Source organism: Narcine bancroftii, chromosome 3, assembly GCF_036971445.1.
Source record: "Narcine bancroftii isolate sNarBan1 chromosome 3, sNarBan1.hap1, whole genome shotgun sequence".
NCBI classification, from domain to species: domain Eukaryota; kingdom Metazoa; phylum Chordata; class Chondrichthyes; order Torpediniformes; family Narcinidae; genus Narcine; species Narcine bancroftii.
Genome location: NC_091471.1, coordinates 99644652 through 99665227, shown reverse-complemented (window position 1 = coordinate 99665227; position 20576 = coordinate 99644652). Strand labels below are relative to the sequence as shown.

The following is a 20576-nucleotide window of genomic DNA, read 5'->3' as shown; positions in this document are numbered from 1 at the left end:
TTTGCTTGACCCGAGGGAAACCTATTTGGTCCCTGTGGAGATGTAGTCAACATTCACAGGCTGTGTCCATTTTGGCCTGCATCAGGACTCAGCATTTCCTGCTCACTCCTCAGGCTCTTGGCCTCTATTCACCCTCGACCCACCATCGCTCTACCTGACCAGTCCTTTACCCAACCTCTACTCACCCCTCACTCCACTCGCTCTGCCTCTACCCACCCCATCCTATACACGCCCCTCTACTGCCTCTCCCCTCAACCTGTTCCTCCCTCTACCCGTCTCTCACCCTCTAATCACCCCTCCCCTACTCGCCCTGCCCCTCCCCTTTTACCTCTTCCCTATCCACCCCTCCTTCTACTCATCCCTCCCTCTAACTGCCCCTCGCACCACCATAACTTCCCCTGCCCATTACTCCTCACCTACACCCTCTGCCCACCCCTGCTAACCCACCCACTCAGGCCCAGCGCGCTGCCGATCAGCATTTGCGGAACAGCGGGGGCCGTGCGCAGCCTGCCATGTCCGTCGCGCCGACAGGAAATCACAGGCGCTCGCCAATCCGCCACACCGCTCGACAGGTGGGAGAAGTGACTGGTTGTGCGGGGAGCCTTCCAACTGGCTTGCCGGCTGATGACATTGACAGACTTCTCGTGTTACAATTTTGTTTTCCCCGTTCTCAAAGTTTGCACGGTCAACCTGCAACACTCTTGCTCCCTCCGCGTCCCGTGGATCTGATGCCCGTGTGTTGTTAGGATTCCCAGCAGAAGGTTTGTGGAACTTTACCATTCTGGATTCCTTTTTGAGAATATTCTGGCCAACTTTTAAGGAGGGTGGTTTTAGGGGGGAGGGGATCGTTAGGGGGTGGGGAAGGATGTGCAATGAAGGGAGGATGGTGGGGGTGACATTACCAAAAATCAGCATCGGCTCTCGCTGCAGGGCGGGCCACCTCTAATACATTTTTGAAATGATCTTGCGGGCCAAATATAATTATATCGCGGGCCAAATTTGGCCCGCAGGCCAGAGTTTGACATGTGTGACCTAGACCCTCGTGACATTGGGAGTAGGCTGACAATATTGACGTGCACGTGGTCAAATGCGGTGGCTGGAAAGGTTGGAGCGGCACCTTCACGTGCCTTTGGACTTTTGCAGATTGGTAGTCTGTGCACATCTTTGCCCAGTATGTGACCTGTTTTTTGAGTCCATGCCATACAAACTTGTTGGCTATCAGGTGGACTGTCACTCGAATGGAGGGGTTGAACAGTCTGAATGGCATCGAAAATGCAATGTCTCCACGCTGCAAGGATGATAGGGTGAGGCTGACCTGTGGAAATGTCGCTCAGGAGGTGGTATCTTGCGGCCCAAAGGCTATATCCTTGAGTTGCAGGCTCGTGACAGCAGTTCTATAAGCCGGGAGTTTATTGTCTTGGTGCTGAGTTTTGGCGAGTGCCATATAGTCTACACCTGGAGAGAGGGCTTGTACTGCTTGAATGAAGGAGCTAGGAAAGGCATCTGCCACCACATTACTCTTACCGGAGATATGTTTAATCCTGGTTGAAAACTCAGATACATAGATAGATGTCGTTGCTGGCGGTCTGACCAGGGATCTGATACCTTCGTGAAAGTGAACGTTAGTGGTTTGTGGTCAGTAAAAACCGTGATGTCCCTGCCTTCCAAGGTCTTGATTACTGATGCATCGGATGCGTCTATCGTCAAGGTGGTTGGTGCATCCATTTTTGGATGGACTGGCAATGTTGCCTTTGCTAGGGTGTCTTTGGTCTGCTGGAATGCTACCGTCATCTACTTTGTCCACTTTAGTTCTTTGGCACAGCTGGACATGAGTTCGAAGAGGGTAGAAAGCGGAAATAGAAATTGACCATCCTCACAAATTCTTGGAGTCCTTTGATTGTATCAGGCCTCGGGAATTTGAGGATGGCTTCCACCTTGCTAGGTAATGAAATGACACCACAGCTGCTGATCTGATGTCCCAAGAACTCGATAGAGGACTGCCCAAATTTGCACTTGGCAGGGTTCACGGTAAGCCCAAACAACTGTAGGCAGTGGCATAGTAAACACAGATGCTGCAGGTGCTCTTTGTGGGAGTGGCTGGTGACGAGTATGTCGTCCAATTATTCGAAATGGAAGTTGATGCCATGCTCCACTTCGTCCATTAGTCGGTAAAATGTTTGAGCCTAAAAGGTATTCTCAAAAATTCGAAGAGGCTGAACAGTGTTATAATGGCGGCCTTGGGCGCGTCCTTTGGGTTTACAGGTATTTGGTGATACCCGTGCATCAAGTCAATTGTTTTATAAATCCTGGCCCCATGAAGATTTGCTGTATATGTAGAGCACAGGAGATGGCAGTGGTAGCGTTGTTGAAATGCCTATAATCCCTGAAAGGTCTCCAGCCTCCCATGGCTTTGGGAACCCATGTAGTGGGGAAGCCCACAGGCTATCAGACCTGATTCCAAGTTCATCCATTTTGTGGAACTCTTGCTTTGCAAGCTGCTACTTGTCGAGGAGCAGGTGTGTAGACGAGGTCCTTGGTTGAGGAAATGGTTTGCGACGCCATGTTTGGGTGTGGCAATGGAGAACTTGGAAGTGACAATGTCTGGAAACTCCACAAGAAATTTGGCAAATACAGGGCAGGTAGTTTGGCTTTTCCAAGGCAGTAAGTCTGGGACATTGTGATGTTCACCAACCAGCGCCCTTTTAAGTCCACCATTAGTAAGTGAGCTCTGAGGAAATTGGCATCCACCATGGCCAGGACATAGCAGCAAGAATGAACCATGTGAACTTATTGTCGCCAAATTTCAGGGGTAGAGTCCAGGTGCCATTCGTAAGAATCGAATGTTATTCACTGTAGTAAGCGACGGACCAGCACTCCTGGTAGAGGTGTCAGAGCCCGAAGGAGGAAGGATACAAACTTCCACACCCATGTCAACTAGAAATTTGCGTTGAGAATTCCTACTAGACGTAGAATAGGCTGTAACGGTGGCCAGCCACCATAGCAATAATCGATAACTGGCAATGGCATTTTCCCAGAAAAGGTAAATAGTCATGGTCTTTTTCCCAGGGGATCTAAATCTAGAGGGCATAGCTTTAAGTTGATAGGAGAAATATTTAAAGGGGAAGAGAGGGGCACTTTTTTTTTACAGAGAATGGTGGGTATATGACAAAAGCTACCAGAAGAAATGGTAGCGGCAGATTCCATTGTAGCATTTGAAACACATTTAGATCAGTGCACATCGATTAGAAAGGTTCAGAGGAATTTGGGTAAAATATAGGCAAATGGGACTAACTTAGGTAAGAGAGAGCGACATGGTCAGCATGAGCAAGTTGGACCAAAGGGCCTAGTTCCATGCTATTTAAAAAAAACTATGACTGACTATGAACCAAGCAACAAAAACATGGACCTGGAGCAACCTTGGTCTTTATTTCACAGTTTTAGAGCAACTGTCATGGATCCATGAAGTTATAAAAGCTGTAAAAAAACCCAAAAACCTTGTACTATATTTCCTGTAATTGTAGTCAGCTTAAATATTTTGTACTAACTGCCCATACTAACTTGGTATTTAGATGAGAGAGCTGTATATAAAAATTGAAAATGCTCAATAAGAACATTGCAAAGTCATGTCCTCTTCTGGGATAATAAAAAACTGACAACTATTGTGGGGTGCAATTTCATTTTGATTGTCTTTCCTTTTGCCTTAAAGATTTAAAATACACCATTCGAAAATTGGAACATGACACTGCGGATTTAAAGTTCTTAAATAATCAGTATGTACATAAAGTACGATCTCTGGAGAAGGAGAGTAAAGCAAAAACTGAAAAAATCCAGCAGTTGCAAGAGAAAAACCTGCAAGCAGTGGTACAAACACCAGGTAAGGTTACTGCTATTCTAAATGTTTTTCATTCTTTTCAAAGGATTTTTAATGATTTTTGCTGTGATTCAGTATACAGCAATGTGCTGCTGAGCTGTGGCCAAATGTACATGTAATTATGAATTGAAATTATGTCCACGAACAGGGCAAAATATAACATGGTTTACTAGATTATGTTTTGCTGCTGTCATTTTCATCAAGTCAATATACACAGGAGGAAAGTTTAAAAATTCTCCCTTGTCTAAAATATTAAATATTTATGTTATCCATACGTAAATAGATAGCCCTCTATGAATAGTTACACCTACAAAAGAAACAGTTGGAGATGGTGGGAGTGGTCGTTATTCTCAGATCTTTAATTCAGTAGAGAATTTCATGGTTAAAAAGCGGTTGTTTTGAAGAAAAAAGAGAAAATTCCACTGTCAGATGCTGCTGAACCTGCCATTAGTTTGCTGATCAATGCAGTTGGCCGAAAGGCCAAATGGCCTGTACATACTCCCTTTTAGTTTGTGCAGGAAATTGATTTTATTCTTGGAAATTCAGTTTATTTCTTTCATTGGTTCTGAAAGTGGTCTAACAGGATCCAAGATATCATTCTATTGCATATCCAAGAGCTCTTTTATTGAAGGATCATGTGTTGCACAGGTTTGCACATACTTCTGCAGTGTGCTGGACCATTCTGACTGCCAACACCTCTGCAGAAAAGCACTGGTTTTATGTCGAGCGCAGGTTCAGGGCTTTCTATCATTTACTGAGTTGAGGGACTGGCCCCTCAACTTTATACAGTACCAGTCATTGACATTGCATCAAGCAGAGCCTCACTCATTTGAAGGTGCCATCAACCTGAATTTTAAAAAAAAGTTGGTATTTTTCTTTTTGTTCAGTGAATATTTGAGTTTTAATAGCAGTATAATATGGCTTAAACTTAATTTAGACCTTTTATTTGTCTTAATTTTGAATGTTAATTATTTAAATATTTTTCTTTGTTTTTAATGACTAACCATCAGAGATATTTGGAAATGAAAAAAGCTTGTGGTGGCCTGATTTGTCCGAGGTCAGCATGGCGGCCGATGTTGTTTTCCCAGGGTTACTTGGTGCTCACATCCAGCTGTGCTTTGTGTGACAGTCGTCATCATTATGCCTTGAGGTTGCCACAAAAAATTATTGCAGCCAAGGGATAGCGTGGGGTACAATCTTGCAGGCTAGATCTAGTAATGATTTGTTTCTGTGGTGATAGGATGTTTTCCATTGTTGGGTAACTATGTGGCATTTGGATCCTGAGTTTGGGCAAATATCCATTTAATTGTCACTCATGAGCAACCCCACGTCATCCTCTGGGAATGTTTGTACTCTACTGCACAATTTTGGTGATCATCAGTATTTGCCACTATGATAGAGTTTGATGCTCTCTTGTTGAAGTCCCTTGTGGTAATAGTTAAGATGTGTGCTTGTCAGTAGCCCTGGGCAAATGCAATGCTGAAAAATTTGAGCATTTTAAAAAAAATAAAAAGGTAAAGAAAATCACAAAGTTCAACTGAACTAATAGCCTGAGCCTTTGGGGAATATGCTTGCTACCTGCATTGGCTAGCCATCTAGAAAATCCCACATTGCAAACTTCTTGAGCAAACTCCCTCCAAGCTGTTCAGAAAGGCCCTGCACAACCCCTGGACAGTCTTTCTGATTGCCAGTTGCAATGTCGGCTCACAAAATTAATGTAACACCCTTTTAAGTGCCATTATAGATGGCTTAGATGTTCAAAAGCACTTGAGTACTAGTTTTTAATTCACAATTAACATAATGAAATGAAAATTGTGTAAATGACTTTTCTTCCTCAGAGCCTCTTCCCCCCCCCCCCCCCCCCCCCCCCCCACCCCGCCTCAGAAGAATAGGCTTACATTCTTGTGCTAGGCCAACAGTGGCACAAGTTCAGCAGCACGTTTTCCAATATATTTTATAGGAAGCTAATGGAAATTGGTATTCCTAAGCCGAACTTCATAGATGCTCAATATTAAAGCACAATTTTAAAATGTTCAGCAATCAACTGCTTAAATTTGGAACTTTATCAATGGTTCAGGGTTCATGGACTTCCACAGTTACAGAAAGAAATGTGACTGAATTGCTGGCATTTTTCAAGAAGGTCCAAGCCACTGACATCACATTAAATCAACATCACCAATGGTTGATAAAAATATTACATCATAGAAGGTTAGGTCATAAAATTACATCATAGAACAAATAGACTGATGTAATCTAGTTGCCAGGAATTTTGATTACTTCTGTAACAAGGGGGACTTTTAAAATCATAAACAAAATGTTTTCAAACAGTAAAAATATCAAAATTAATTGGTATTGGTGTAATATATTTTATTTGAACAACATAATTATTTCAAAGCTGTACCTGACAATAAAGAAACAAAACCTGGTAAACTAATTTTAGTTGAAGACCAAGCATGGAATGTATGTGCAGAACAATTTGAAGTAAATGAGGTTAGATCTTAATATTGAGATTTATTCTCTGTGTAGAATATTGAACTTTTTTTTTTTTGCAGGTGGCAAAAAGCGCACCATCCCATTTCGTCGACAGCGAATGCAAATTGATCAGTCAATTCCTCCTTCAGGGATTGCATCTGCACCACAAATTCACACTGAAGACCCTTACTATCTCGACCTTTTGAATGTGGCTGATGATAGGTATTTGTAATTAGTGAATCCATATCTATTTAGTTATTATAGAACTTAATAAACTTATCATTAAAACAATGAAATACAATATTAAATTTTGATGTTGGATTACAAATTAACATGAGCCTTTGAGCTCTGGAACTACACTCGCTGGAGTTTAGAAGAATGAGGAGGATCTTGGTGAAACCTATCAAAACTGAAAGGACTGGATAAAGTGGATATGGAGAGGATGTTTCATATAGCGGAGGAGTCTGGGACCAGAGGGAATAACCTCAGAATACAAAACTGCCCCTTTAGAACAGGGAGGAGGAGGAATTCCTTTACCCAGAGACTGGTGAATCTATGGAGTTCATTGCCACGGAAGGCTGTCGAGGCCATTATTGGGTATATTTAAGACAGGGAGATAAGTTCTTGCTTAGAAAGGAAATCAAGAGTTACAGGCATGAGAATGGGGTTAAAAAGGATAGTAAATCAGCCATGACAGAATGGCAGGGTAGACTTGATAGGCTGAATGGCCAAATTGCACCCCTATTGGTCTTTGATTGCACTAAAATAACATGGACAAAATTGACATGATGGGGGTTTCTACAGATGTGTGGTGGAAAGTATGCTGGCCAGCAACATCATGGTCTGGTCTATGGACACCAATACCCCTGAGCGTAAAGCCCTGGAAAAGGTAGCAGATAGAGCCCAGGACATCACAGGTAAAACTCTCCCCATCATTGAGAATGTGTACAGGGAATGCAGCTGTCGAAGAGCAGCAGCAATCATCAAGGATCCATCCCATCCAGCTCTGTTTTCACTGCTACCATCAGAAAAGAGGTATAGCTGCTATAAGACTCGCATCACCAGGTTCAGGAACAGCTGCTACCCTTTCACCATCAGACTCCTCAATGACAAACTCAATCAGGGTCTCATTTAAGGACTCATACTTGTGCTCTTTATTGATTTTTATTTTCTATCTCTGTATTGCACAGTCAATTTGTTTACATTTCTTTATTGTTTACATGTGTTCGTTGAGTCAGTTTTTTTTTGTTGCTTCCAATAAGTGGCAATTCTGCCTTGCCCACAGGAAAAAGAATCTCAGGGTTTTATGTGATGTCATGTATGTACTCTGACAATAAATCTGAAATTAGAATAGTGCCAAAATTCAAATTGCAAACTAAGGGACACTGAATGTACTATAGCTCCATTTTTTTAAGAAAAAGACTGGCAAGAGAATGAGATCTCTGGATTTATTGGTAAATGGTTCTAAGGATTTAAATTAGTTAAGTATGTAGAACCTTATAATATTTATGATTCAATTGGTAAAATTTTTGCCTGTGAATGAAAAGGACAAAGTTTATAACTATCTTTACTTAGAAACTCTACTGATTCTTACTTCCATAAATTGATTTCACTCTGTAACATCAACATATAATGATTAAGAGCACCAGATGCTATGGCTATAAATGCTGACATCATGACTTTGCTTCTAGCCAAGCAGTTCTATTACACTAACAATAGAAGTATCTGTTCAATAATATGAAAAATTTGTTCATCATGTCCTGATGGAAAAGCACGTAAAGAATATAATGAATTATTATTACCCTGTTGGCCTCATCCCAATCAACAGCAAAAAAAAATGTAAGTTGTCTTTAACAGCTTCAGACAGTACATACTCAGCAGTAATTCAATTGTTCACACTTGGATTTGGACATCATAATGATCTTGATCCACACGTGGGCTCAAGTTAGAAGACAATATTTGTCTGAGCAGAATGCAATGGAATTCTTGTAAAACTAAATTCCATAGATTTTTGGAAGAACTATTGCAGAAGTCAGAATTATTTCAGTCACAAAAGAGGGTAAAAAAAAAAAATTGCTGAGAAACTCAACAGGTCAAACAATGTACTTAATATAACAAAGATAAAGATACAAAACACACACAATATAAATTTTATATATTATATATACTGTGTGTGTGTATATATACAGGGTGCAACCTTTCACAGCTATGGAGAGACTGGGTGGCACACCTTGTACAGGCTATACCCAAATTTGATATTTTGGAGAGGAGAAAGAACATTTGTTGCTTTTCCCAGGGACACAGGTGGTGAGAGAGTCATGTGTGAGGAACAGCGCATTATTGATCAGCAGCCATCTCATTGAACACAGAGCAGGAATGGCTCTGTGTGATAATGGACAATATGGCTGATGCTCCCTGTCAGCGGAATTATTGAAGTCCACCGTGACCAAATGAAAAGTCATTTGATTGTCCTGTTCCTGGGTTTTGGAAGCATCTTGGAAGTCACGCATTTCATTTCCTCGACTCAAGGGAAAGGGGAGTTGTGAGAACTGTTGGTATGAAAGGATATTTCTGTGGAAAAACTCGACATGGATTTGTAAGTTTTCAGCAGTCTGGTCGCTCAGTCTCTCCCATCTCCTTCATGATTACTTATGTGCATCAGTTTAAAAGTCTGCGTTTTAACAATGGATTTCTATAACTTTGGAATGACTTTCCAGAATTGTGCTAAAGCTGTAATGGTTTGGGTATCTCACATGCACACACATGCACATTCGTACATAGTTGGGGTTGATTTGATTAATCTGATATTATTAGTTATTAATATAATATTTAAAAAAAACACTGCCTTGGTGAAATTCCATTACTGCTGGTCTGTGATATAACAATATATATAAATATAAAAATATATATAAAATGGATCTCTGTTAATAGTAATATTTAGGTTGTTATATTTCTTATAAAAATGTCTTAGTAAAGTAAATTATAGAGTTAAAATATTGTATATATATTCTTAGTAAGTTAGTTGTGAGCTGGTACAGGGTTACACAGGTCAGCACATTTACAGATAAACCATTGACTCAGAGTGTTCATTTTCGGAGTTGACGTGTCTTGGAAGGACAGAGCTAATGGATCTGAAGTGGCTCTTAATTATTCAAGAACAATGGTGTTTGCTTTATTAAAAATTGAAGTATCTAAGTACTTAATAAGAACTGGTGAAGAAGGCCATCTGTTTTTAAACTAAACCACTTAAGACCTCTTGAACAAAATAAATTAAATTCAGAGCCATGTGAGTGATATACTTGAGACTTTGAAACAGAAGTGAGGTAATCTTTTGGAGTTGTGTTGTCCACAAGACAGGTATGAAGATCACATGGTTTACAGGAAACTGGGGTTTGCAACTTTAAAACTCCAATAACTAATCACATGATTTCAAATAATTGGAACTGACCTCATTGTTGATGTAAGTGGTCACATGATTTGGAGAAATATATTGTCAAATTCAGACATTTTAAATTAGAAGACTGCAGGATTTGAGAAGTCAGGATATCCTGGAAAGACAGGAGTAAAATAATCTCTCGAAAGAGAGGGAGATACTGGTCTGTACTATATCACAATAGTTAGACCTTTGTGAAGCAAAGGGTTGAATTACAGTAATCAGAATGGGTGCTGTTTTATGACTCCTAACAAAAGGGGAACGACAGAACTAAGTGGATTTCAAAAGGGTTATTGCGCTTTTAAAAATAAAGGGTGCAGCCTCAGCTTGGAAGAAACACCAGAACTCTTAAGAAGCTAAGAGGGAGTTGAAGATCACCAGTGTGAGAGATGAAGAAGAAATCTCTTCCTGGGAATATAATAAGATTTGTGAATTTGAATGGTCAAAGGACTGAGTCAGTGTTAACAAATGCTTCATTACTGCTTTGAGCAACATTTCTGAAGTACAATTTAATAGTCCTTTGCTTCTGAAGTACAATTTAATAGGCCTTCAATTTTCAACAAGACTTTAAAATACTGGGCCTTAAAAATAACTTTTCAGACTCAAATTTAAACCAAAATAATTTGGACTTTGATATCTTTCTTTCTTTCTTTGGCTTGGCTTTGCAGACGAAGATTTATGGAGGGGTAATGTCCACGTCAGCTGCAGGCTTGTTTGTGGCTGACAAGTCCAATGCGGGACAGGCAGACACGGTTGCAGCGGTTGCAAGGGAAAATTGGTTGGTTGGGGTTGGGTGTTGGGTTTTTCCTCCTTTGTCTTTTGTCAGAGAGGTGGGCACTGCGGTCTTCTTCAAAGGAGGTTGCTGCCCGCCGAACTGTGAGGCGCCAAGATGCACGGTTTGAGGCGATATCAGCCCACTGGTGGTGGTCAATGTGGCAGGCACCAAGAGATTTCTTTAGGCAGTCCTTGAACCTCTTTGGTGCACCTCTGTCACGGTGGCCAGTGGAGAGCTCGCCATATAACACGATCTTGGGAAGGCGATGGTCCTCCATTCTGGAGACGTGACCTACCCAGTGCAGTTGGATCTTCAGGAGTGTGGATTCGATGCTGTCGGCCTCTGCCATCTCGAGTACTCCGATGTTGGAGATGAAGTCGCTCCAATGAATGTTGAGGATGGAGCAGAGACAACGCTGGTGGAAGCGTTCTAGGAGCCGTAGGTGATGCCGGTAGAGGACCCATGATTTGGAGCCGAACAGGAGTGTGGGTATGACAACGGCTCTGTATATGCTTATCTTTGTGAGGTTTTTCAGTTGGTTTTTCCAGACTTTTTTGTGTAGTCTTCCAAAGGCGCTATTTGCCTTGGCGAGTCTGTTGTCTATCTCGTTGTCGATCCTTGCATCCGATGAAATGGTGCAGCCGAGATAGGTAAACTGGTTGACCGTTTTGAGTTTTGTGTGCCCGATGGAGATGTGGGGGGGCTGGTAGTCATGGTGGGGAGCTGGCTGATGGAGGACCTCAGTTTTCTTCAGGCTGACTTCCAGGCCAAACATTTTGGCAGTTTCCGCAAAACAGGACGTCAAGTGCTGAAGAGCTGGCTCTGAATGGGCAACTAAAGCAGGATCGTCTGCAAAAAGTAGTTCACGGACAAGTTGCTCTTGTGTCTTGATGTGAGCTTGCAGGCGCCTCAGATTGGAGTGACTGCCGTCTGTGCGGTACCGGATGTAAACAGCGTCTTCATTGTTGAGGTCTTTGATATACACACACACATTTTTACAATTACATTTGCGCATAATGGGGTAAGTTTAGAATTAAATGAGAACTGTTATGTGATTAATAGTTTAATGAAGACTACTATTTTGAATTTACCACTGTCTGACGCGAATATTTCATTGCTATTCCTGTGTTAGTACTAACAGGGTGGTAACAGTTCGTAACAACAACACACACACACACACACACACACACACACACACACACACACACAAACTCATGCATGTATGTATCCATGAAATGTGAAAGATGACTGGAATACTGGCAATGTTATTTTGATTATATTGTGATGGAATTTATCTTGCGCTGAACAAAATTCTGGGTTGTCCATATTATAAGCAGCATGAGTACCTCTAGCTTTAAGCATATGAAGGCTGTTAGAGGAAATGCACAGTGAATTTGCCAGTAAGACACCTAGAGTTCAAGGGTTAAATTACAATTAAAATGCGATTTTAGCATTTTAATTGCCTGAAATATAAAAAGTTATTTAGTTTGATTGAAGTTTCTAAGATTTTGAATTATACTCTTAGAGGAAACTGGAGACTGGTTCATGTTTTACATGTGGAGTACATAGGGAAGAAAATGGAAATTTGGATTTCATGTGGAGCCACTAATTTAGACTGACTCAATTATTTTTTAAAGCAAATGATAAGAAGATGGAGGGTCTCAACAGGACCAGGAGTTTCATGGAGAGAAATAGTCAATGTTTTGGGTTGGGCCTTTTTATTGAGACTTGATAAACGATCCAAGCGCAAAAAATTGACTGACCACTTCTCCATGCATGTTGCCTAACCCGATGACCTCTATCTTTTCATTGTTTGTCCTCGATTCCAGCATATGCACATTTTGTCTTCTGTTATTTTAAAATATGTGATTGGTAATTTCTTTTTAAAAATTCAGACATACACCACTGTAACATTCTAATTTGACCATTCTAATTTCATAAATCATAGAACACAACAGCACAGTACAAGCCCTTCAGCCCTCAATGTTGTGCTGACCCATGTATTTTTTTTTGAAAAGTGCAAAACCCTTCTTATCTTGTAACCCTCCACTTTTCATCCATTCATGTGGCTGTCTAAGAGTCTCTTAAATGTCGCTAATGTTTCAGCCTCCACCACCATCCCTGGCAAGGCATTCCAGGTACCACAACTCTGCATAAAAATGATGTCTCCCCTAAACTTCCCTCCCTTCACCTTGTGCAGATATCCTCTGGTGTTTGCTATTCTTCCCCTGGGGAACAGATGCTGGCTGTCGACCCTATCCATGCCTCTCATAATCTTGTAGACCACTATTAAGTCTCCTCCAGCATTTCAATGTGTTTTTACTACAATCGTAGCGAGTGCAGATCCTTGTATCACCCAATCCATCAATGTTCTATTAAGAAAGCATTTAATGTAATCATACATTCCAAAACGAGGCTATGGATCTTCAGGCCACACCACTTTAAGTTCATATCTATATTCTTTTTAAACGATCATGAAGGTTTCTACCACAAACACTATGCCAAGAATTTTCTCTTTTGATTTGTTTTACTCCCGAACTGTATTACTTTTTTGAATTAATTCCATGTCTTTTTTCATATTTTCTTTGTGAAATATTTTCCTTAACTTTTTATCCTCTAATATCCTCCAAATAATCATTGCATGATGTTTACTTTTCCACATTTTTATTATTTACCAGAATAATGGGTCTTCAAGATACTGTTAAAAATCTTCAGGCTGAATTGGATAAATCGGATCGTGGGATGAGAAAATTCCAGAGACAGGTAAGATAATCTTATCTGAGCATGCAAATTTGTTTGGAACTTTCTAAAAAATATCTTAATTGTACATCTAACTGTTTGCTAAAATGTTGCTACTGCACATGGTGCTCCTCTCGTGGCCTCTTCTATATCGCACAGAGTGGGTGATTTGTCCAGGCTGGGTGATTTGCACTACCAAACTGAGGCTACCTGCAAATTGGAGAAACAACACCTAATATCCTGTCTTGGCACTCTCCAATTAACTTAGACTTCTCTAGTTTCTGTGAAATCCCTCCTGTAGCTCTCTAGGACCTTTCAAGCCAGACCTCCAACTGGAGGTCGGCTATAAGCGCGGAGGGAAGACATAAGCTTACCTTTAAGGGAGCAGCCCTAAAAGGCTTGCTCCTGAGTGCATTCATGTCGAGAAGCACCTTGTAGGTGTTCTAGCACCACGCGTCATAAATATGTGGCAGAGCAATGGCTGGCTTCCCTACCCATAATCCCCTACACAGCTGGAACTGCTCTGTGTTTCCCAGAACAGTTCCAGCTGTGTGGGGGATTATGGGTAGAGAATGCGGTCATGGTTCTGCTGCATTTTGAGCCACAGAGAGCAGCCCCAAATGCTGAAGTGACCTGGTGAGGTGCTGGAGTGGCTGGCGGGCTTGTCACAGCCTGCACCAGCTGCTCCCACCGGCCAACCCTGCCCTGACAGTCACCACCCCCCCCCACTGCCTTGACCCCCCCCCCCCCCCCCCCCCTTGACCTGATGCCACTGTACATTCATGTGAGGCAGCAAATCTCAGAGTTCTGCCAATTATTTTTCCTCAAGAGGGATTGCAGTCGGCGCCTTGGAGCTGGCCATGGCGTATTCATGGAGGTAAGTCTCTCGACGCAAGGGTGGAGAATCTCCGCCTTACAGTCGGGCTTTTGCACTGTATGAAAGGGCCTTTTCTCTCTCTCTTCCCTCCCCCAACCCCTATCTCTGAGTCCTTTCCTCCAGCTCCCACCCCCCTTCCCTCTCCAATCAGAGCTACACCTCCCCCATCACTTCTCAGCTTTTTTTTCTCTTCTACCCTCCTACCTATAACCATCTATACCATTTACTTGTTAGCCTGGCCTCTTCCACCTGCCCCTTCCTTCCTCTTCTCTCCTGCGCCAACCTTTTTATTTAGGCACCTTCTTTGTGCTCATGTTGATGAACAGCTCAAGCCCTTCCTATTAATGCTGTGTGGCCTGCTGAGTTTCTCCAGCACTTTTGTGCAATGCGCTATAATCACAGTCAGTAAATTTTACTGTTTAACTAAAATATTCCTGGCCTCATTCTTTAAAAATGAATCCAGTGCTACATTCACAGAAGACTTTTAATAGTGTTTTGTAAAAGTAATGCCTTTCTGGACAAAGGGGACTTGTAAGGCAAATATTAAATTATTCTTGAGGGTCTCCATTCATTCTGAATATTCAAATTTCACCCCATTGTATCCTATCCACATTTCCTATTTAAACTATTGTGTGTGTGTTAGAACTTTCCCAGCCTGTTCATTTGAAAATAGAGCACTATTATTGATGTTACTTTTTAATCTGCTTTCAGAGATAAAGCTTTTCACTGGTTTGTTTTGAGATGCTTAGAAAGTCCATTATGAACTGGCAGATTATGGCTGGGTTCATTCTTTTGCTCCAGATACATTGATGCTTGCTGTGTATGTGAATGTGGCATCAGCTGGAATTTATAGACCCTGTTTCTCCTGATTAAATGTGAAAATTCAACAATGGACTCAAGAATTATGTAAATGGGGTATTTCTGGTCATTGAAGAAAGGTTCTTAAAACCCAGCTACTTAAACTTTCATATCCAGTGCAGATAACTTTTTAAGAAGCAATTTCCTTTTCTCTGGAAATTAAGGAAATGGGTTTAGGTATTCAGAAATTAACTTTAATGATTTGTGTCAGATAACAAAAATGATATATTGAGAAAAGTATACGTTAAGTCTATTAAGTAGAGAATCTCATAATTGTATGTTCTGTATATTGTGTTATGGGCCCAGAGGACCCCAAAACCCAGCAGCCATAGAAATTCACCAAGACAAATGGTTATTTAAACAAAAGTGGCTTTTAATTATATTTAAACATGAAAACAGGATTAAACTTTAACTTTTACTATCAACTTAACCCCCCCTTCTAATTCTAAGCACGTGTGTATGTAATGTGTGTGTAAGTTCAGAAAAGTTCTTTGATTCACAGCCCAATCTCAATTCTCACTTCTCAAAGTTCACTGGTTGCAGGCAATTTTTATACTGTGCACAGAATTTAACATTTAGGAATTTCACCAGGCTTTTGTGCTTGAAAGGTAAATGGTTCCCACTCAGGAAAGTTCTTGTCAGTTTTCAGAGAGGGATTTGTTGCTCGTTCAAGACCCACAATTGATTCCTTCTGAACAGCCACTACAGTGTCTTGCTGAAGAAACTTGCCCCATCAGGGTTTTCCAGATGATAACCTCATTCTTTCAGGACACCACAGAATTCCTTTTTGTTTCCCTTATTTCAAGTGAAACATTATGCAGCCAGCTATCTCCTCTTCTATGAACCACAAAGGCTTTGACCAAGCTGAACTAAGAATTCACAACCCACTTTCCAAATGGGGTTTTTCCATAAGCTTGCCAGCTTGTCACATCTATTGCTTTCCAAAACAATAATCCATTACTCCACAGCATGTCCACTTGTAAAGTCCTCATAGGCATTCTTCAAAGAGAATAAGCATCCGGTGCCTAGACTATTTGGCTTGAGCAGAGCTCTGGGATTTTAAATAAGATCTGTTTTGAAGTGTGTGACCTAACTGAAAATCTGGCACAATTTATCTCCTTTAAAACATATCTATATACTGTGGTGGCGCACATCCTCATGGCAAACTGGCCCTGCTTGTATCTCCACGTGGCGGGACAGCCATGGGGAAATGGCGTCGTCAGAGGTTTCTCTCTGACTCCAGTATCCCTTCCAGCGCACACCCTGGGCAGCGATTATGATGTCACAATCCACCGGGTGACTTAGCTCATGCTGCCCTTAAAGGGTCGTTCTGAATTTGAATAAAAACAGTCCTTAACGACCCTCAACTTGGTGGCTGTGTTTCTTCCACTGCTCACACCGCCACAATGCAATATAAAATATAACATAATCTGTTACAATTGAACTTCATGTTATTGAACCTTATGTAATAGTCACACTGGTATAACTTTGGAATGTGAAATATAGTATCTGACATCAGTGAATTAAATTTCAATTTAGATCTATGTAAATGGTATATAATTCATGAAATAACACATCAAAAACTAGTATTTAAAAACATACTCCTGTGTTTGTCTACTGAAAAGTTGCGTGCAAATTTGTATCTGAATTTTCAAACTAGAAAGGCTGTCTGATTGAAACATGCAGTCTACTTTTTGAATTTCCATAATTTTCAGTTTCTGACATGGCTGCTTGTTCAGTATGTCATTTGCCATTGTCCCACTATTGATTCTTGGTAACTGGATACACTGGTGCTGTCCAAAGCTTCCTTTAACGTTAACAATTCACCTTCTGCTCTATGAAGTGTTCATAGAACCTTTGATCAACCTCTTCGGTTTCCTTCTATTTGGCCAAGTATTTTCCATTGCTTACTTTTCATTAAGCTTACAAAATGTGTCAATTTAATGAGCCTTCTGGCTCTCAGGCAACAAAGCAATCTCCTATTGGCATTCTTTTGTATAGTTCCTATCCATACAATAGCTCTGAGGTATCTCCCAATTCTCTTGAAAAACAAACGACTGTGGGAATCCAGCACGTCCGGCAACATCTGTGAAGACATCAATGGCTCAATTTTCATCCAAGCGTTTCAACTATCTCATTGCTTCGACACCTGCTGCCTGACCCAGTGAGTTTTTTTTTGATTGAAGTTATAGCATCTATCCCAAACCTGTGTATTTCTTCTTCCTGGGAAAAAAAGATAATAAAACATTAAACTTTGTAGCCTCTGCTTTGAATTTTTTTAAACCTTCTTGATATTTGGTGACAAACCAGCTCTCACTCCCTTTGACTTTTGTTTTCTCGAAAACAGTCAGATGGTTAACTTGGCCCATCTGTGGAAGAGCCTGTGGTTCCCACATTGAACTCATCAGCCACTTAACATGACAAGTAAAAGCAAGTCATCCCTATTACTGTCATCAGTAACTCCTCTTCAACTTTTCTGAACCTCATCCTCCTTCATGGGCTTTCATAGGCCCCATTACTATGAACTCCTTTTTCACTTTTTGATCATCTTGAAAGGATCTCTTTGTTTTATGTTCTCTTTTGACATTTCTGGTTAAGGTGCTCCTTGTGATTTCTATTGTTACAGAGTTCTGTGTTGTGTATTGGCCTGTGTGTTGTGTGGTTTTATGTTAAAAAGTGACATTTGGCTTTAGAGAGCCAAGGTGAAGGTGGACTGCTGAGAGAGTGGAAGAAAATGAAAAAAAATTCTGGACTTGGATGATAAACCACCACTGGATGGTGCTATGGAGTGGAAGAAGTCCCAGAGCATGAGTCATGGTCTGGAGGACAGTTCAGAATGTTGGGATTTCAAAAAGGATGAACGTTCCGAAGGCAGCCAGAAGGATGCGGACCAATCCAGTGATTCCTCTCTCTGCAAGCAACACAAAAAGACAACTTTGAATTTGGTGCTCTCACACTCTCTCTCTCTCTCTCCCTCTCAAAGATTTTGTTTATGATCTTTGCTTATGTTGAGATCGAAGTCTTGTGTGTTTTGTGCCTAAGTTTTTCTGTGGGCTGGTTGGAAATATAACTTAGACTTTAATTACATATGTTATATTTAGGCTGGGGAATTTATTAGTTTTACACTGTTATAGAAATTTGCATAGTAACCAGTGGGATTTTGAATTAAAGTTTGAAGGTGAATTTTTGTTAATAAAGTAATTGTTCATCTTTACCCCTGTGTGATCTGCCTTCTTTGTGGTTGCTGGTTTGATCTTATAAGACTATCTTAATTCTGAATTCAGTTTTCTGACTTCTTGCAAGTCAAATCTGACTTGGTAGCTCATCCTAACTTTTATTGCGAGGATCATTTTCCTGTTTTCCTCTCATAGTATATTATAAATCTTCCTAAAATTTATCTAACTTGTCTATCAGTAAGATGAAGTATAGAAACTCTTATTCACCTCATTTTTAAACTTTGAAAAAAATCTGAATTATGTCCTATTATGTTTTTTTTGAAACTTTATTTATTAATTTTAACATATGAAGAAAGTAAGTAATTCACGTACAGAAAAAATACAAAATAAAGTAATACAAGTACAAAGTAACATAGTTAATACAATACCAATCTCGGCATCTCCCCCTAACAACTAAAAACTAAGACTAAATAAAAACTATTTTTAACCCCTAAACCCCCCCCTCCCCACCCCCACGATAAAGAGTGAAGAATTAATACTATTAGTATAATAAAAAAAATAAAAAATATATATCTTAAAAAAAAGATCGATATATATATATATATATAGATATAAAACAAAAAAATATTAATTAAGTATTAATGATTAATCCAAAAAAAATTTATTATATAAGAATATATATGAAAAAACAAAAACAAGAACTTAAATAAAAAAAAACAACTAATAATTAAAAAAACTAAAACAAAAGAAAAAAAAGAAGACATATATATAGAAAAAATATATAATAAAAAAAATTTTTTTAAGAAAAAAATGAATAATTCAAACTTATTCAAATTGTATATAATCAATGAATGGGGTCGACTTTAACTCATAAAAAGACATCTTATCTTGTATAGAAAAAGATATTCTTTCCATAACCAAACAAAACTTCATCTCTGAATACCACCTATCTAAAGACAATACATTTCTATTCTTCCAAGTAATCGCTATACATTTCTTGGCCACTGCCAGCGCTAAGTAAATAAAAGAGATCTGGTAATTATCTAATTCTAAATCAATCAACGGTTGCATATTCCCTAATAAAAATATATCAGGGTCTAATACAATATGAAGATTATATAGATTATTAAATACAGATTGAGTACCTTTCCAAAATTGTTGTAACCGATCACACAACCAAACAGCATGTAAAAAAAAAAGTACCAGAAACCTGATCATAACGAAAACAAAGATCTGACTTACTAAAACCAAATTTTTTAAATTTTTCATGTGTTAAATATAATTGATGAAGAAACTATAATTAATCATCGCCAATCTAGCATTAATCAATTTTCGAACACTATTACGGCAAATTTCAGACCAATCTTCTTCAGTTATTGTTAAACTTAAATCTTTTTCCCATTTCATTTTATCTTTATCCCAATTAATTTTACTTTCACTTTCCAATAAAATACGATACAAACCTGATATATAACCCTTTTTTAGAAATGAGACACATATTTCTCAAAATCAGTTTCAGACAGTAAATTCATTTGACGACCGCATACCTGTTTTACAAAAGATCTTAACTGATAATACACAAATATAGAATAACCACTTATATCAAATCTCTTTTGCAATTCTACAAAAGAACAAAAATGACCTTCTAAAAAACAGTCAGATAAATTATGTATTCCTTTCTCCTCCCATTGTTTCAAAATAGTATTAGATACCGTGAAAGGAACAAGTTGATTATTATAGAATGGTAATCTTCCCGACCACTTATTTTTCAATCCCATTTTATGTAATTTACTTGTCCACAAATTCATTAAATGTTTCAATATTGGTACATCATAAGTTCGTAACAAATTTTTATTCCATCGAAATAAAAATTCATTCGAAAATTTTTCAGAAATAACTGCCAATTCTATTTGTGCCCAACTAGGCATATCTTGTGTGGCCATTAATGCGCTAAGAAATCTAAATTGATGTCCTATTATGTTTAATGTATTTTTATATTCTTTTACAGGTTGAAGCAAGGGATGAGGAAATAGAGCGCCTGAACCGAACATTGGAAGGTGGTCGACCTCATGATGTCATCTCTGTTGAAGCTAAAAGCAAAAGTAATGAGCGTCTTATAGCACACCTAAACCTACAGGTGAGAGGTAAAATTCTAAGTTTGCCAAGTTTAAGGAATAAGTTGCTTTCCCCATGAATGAAAACATCATTTTTTTTTGTTTTAAGTGTAAAGAAAGTACTGTTTATTGCTTTGATACACATATAATGCAGATGGTCCTTTTATAGCATCAGGAAATTATAGTGAAAGCTGTTTAAAAAAAAAAATTGATCACTTGATTGTTAAAGTCTTGATTTACTGGCATAGAAGGCATGCTTAA

General features: G+C 39.5%; 1 protein-coding gene and 1 long non-coding RNA gene across 11 annotated transcripts in view; one reads left to right on the top strand and one right to left on the bottom strand.

The window, feature by feature from the left end:
- The window catches only part of cep135 (centrosomal protein 135), a 166309-nt gene that overhangs the window by 39876 nt on the left and 105857 nt on the right, over positions 1–20576 (top strand). For 5 of the 10 annotated variants that reach the window (XM_069924624.1, XM_069924623.1, XM_069924619.1 and 2 more), the window contains 4 exons: positions 3707–3874; positions 6424–6565; positions 13230–13314; positions 20210–20338. In XM_069924624.1, coding sequence (XP_069780725.1) covers positions 3707–3874; positions 6424–6565; positions 13230–13314; positions 20210–20338 — 524 coding nt within the window. Of the gene's footprint in view, positions 1–3706; positions 3875–6154; positions 6362–6423; positions 6566–9885; positions 9940–13229; positions 13315–17793; positions 17971–20209; positions 20339–20576 lie in introns of those variants that run through there. The other 5 variants (XM_069924626.1, XM_069924625.1, XM_069924628.1 and 2 more) reach the window with 5 other exon arrangements.
- LOC138757396 (uncharacterized) lies at positions 4469–6036 on the bottom strand. The gene is made up of 2 exons (XR_011353567.1): positions 5770–6036; positions 4469–4717 (listed from the first exon to the last, which is right to left on the bottom strand). It is a non-coding gene; the product is annotated as an uncharacterized lncRNA (long non-coding RNA).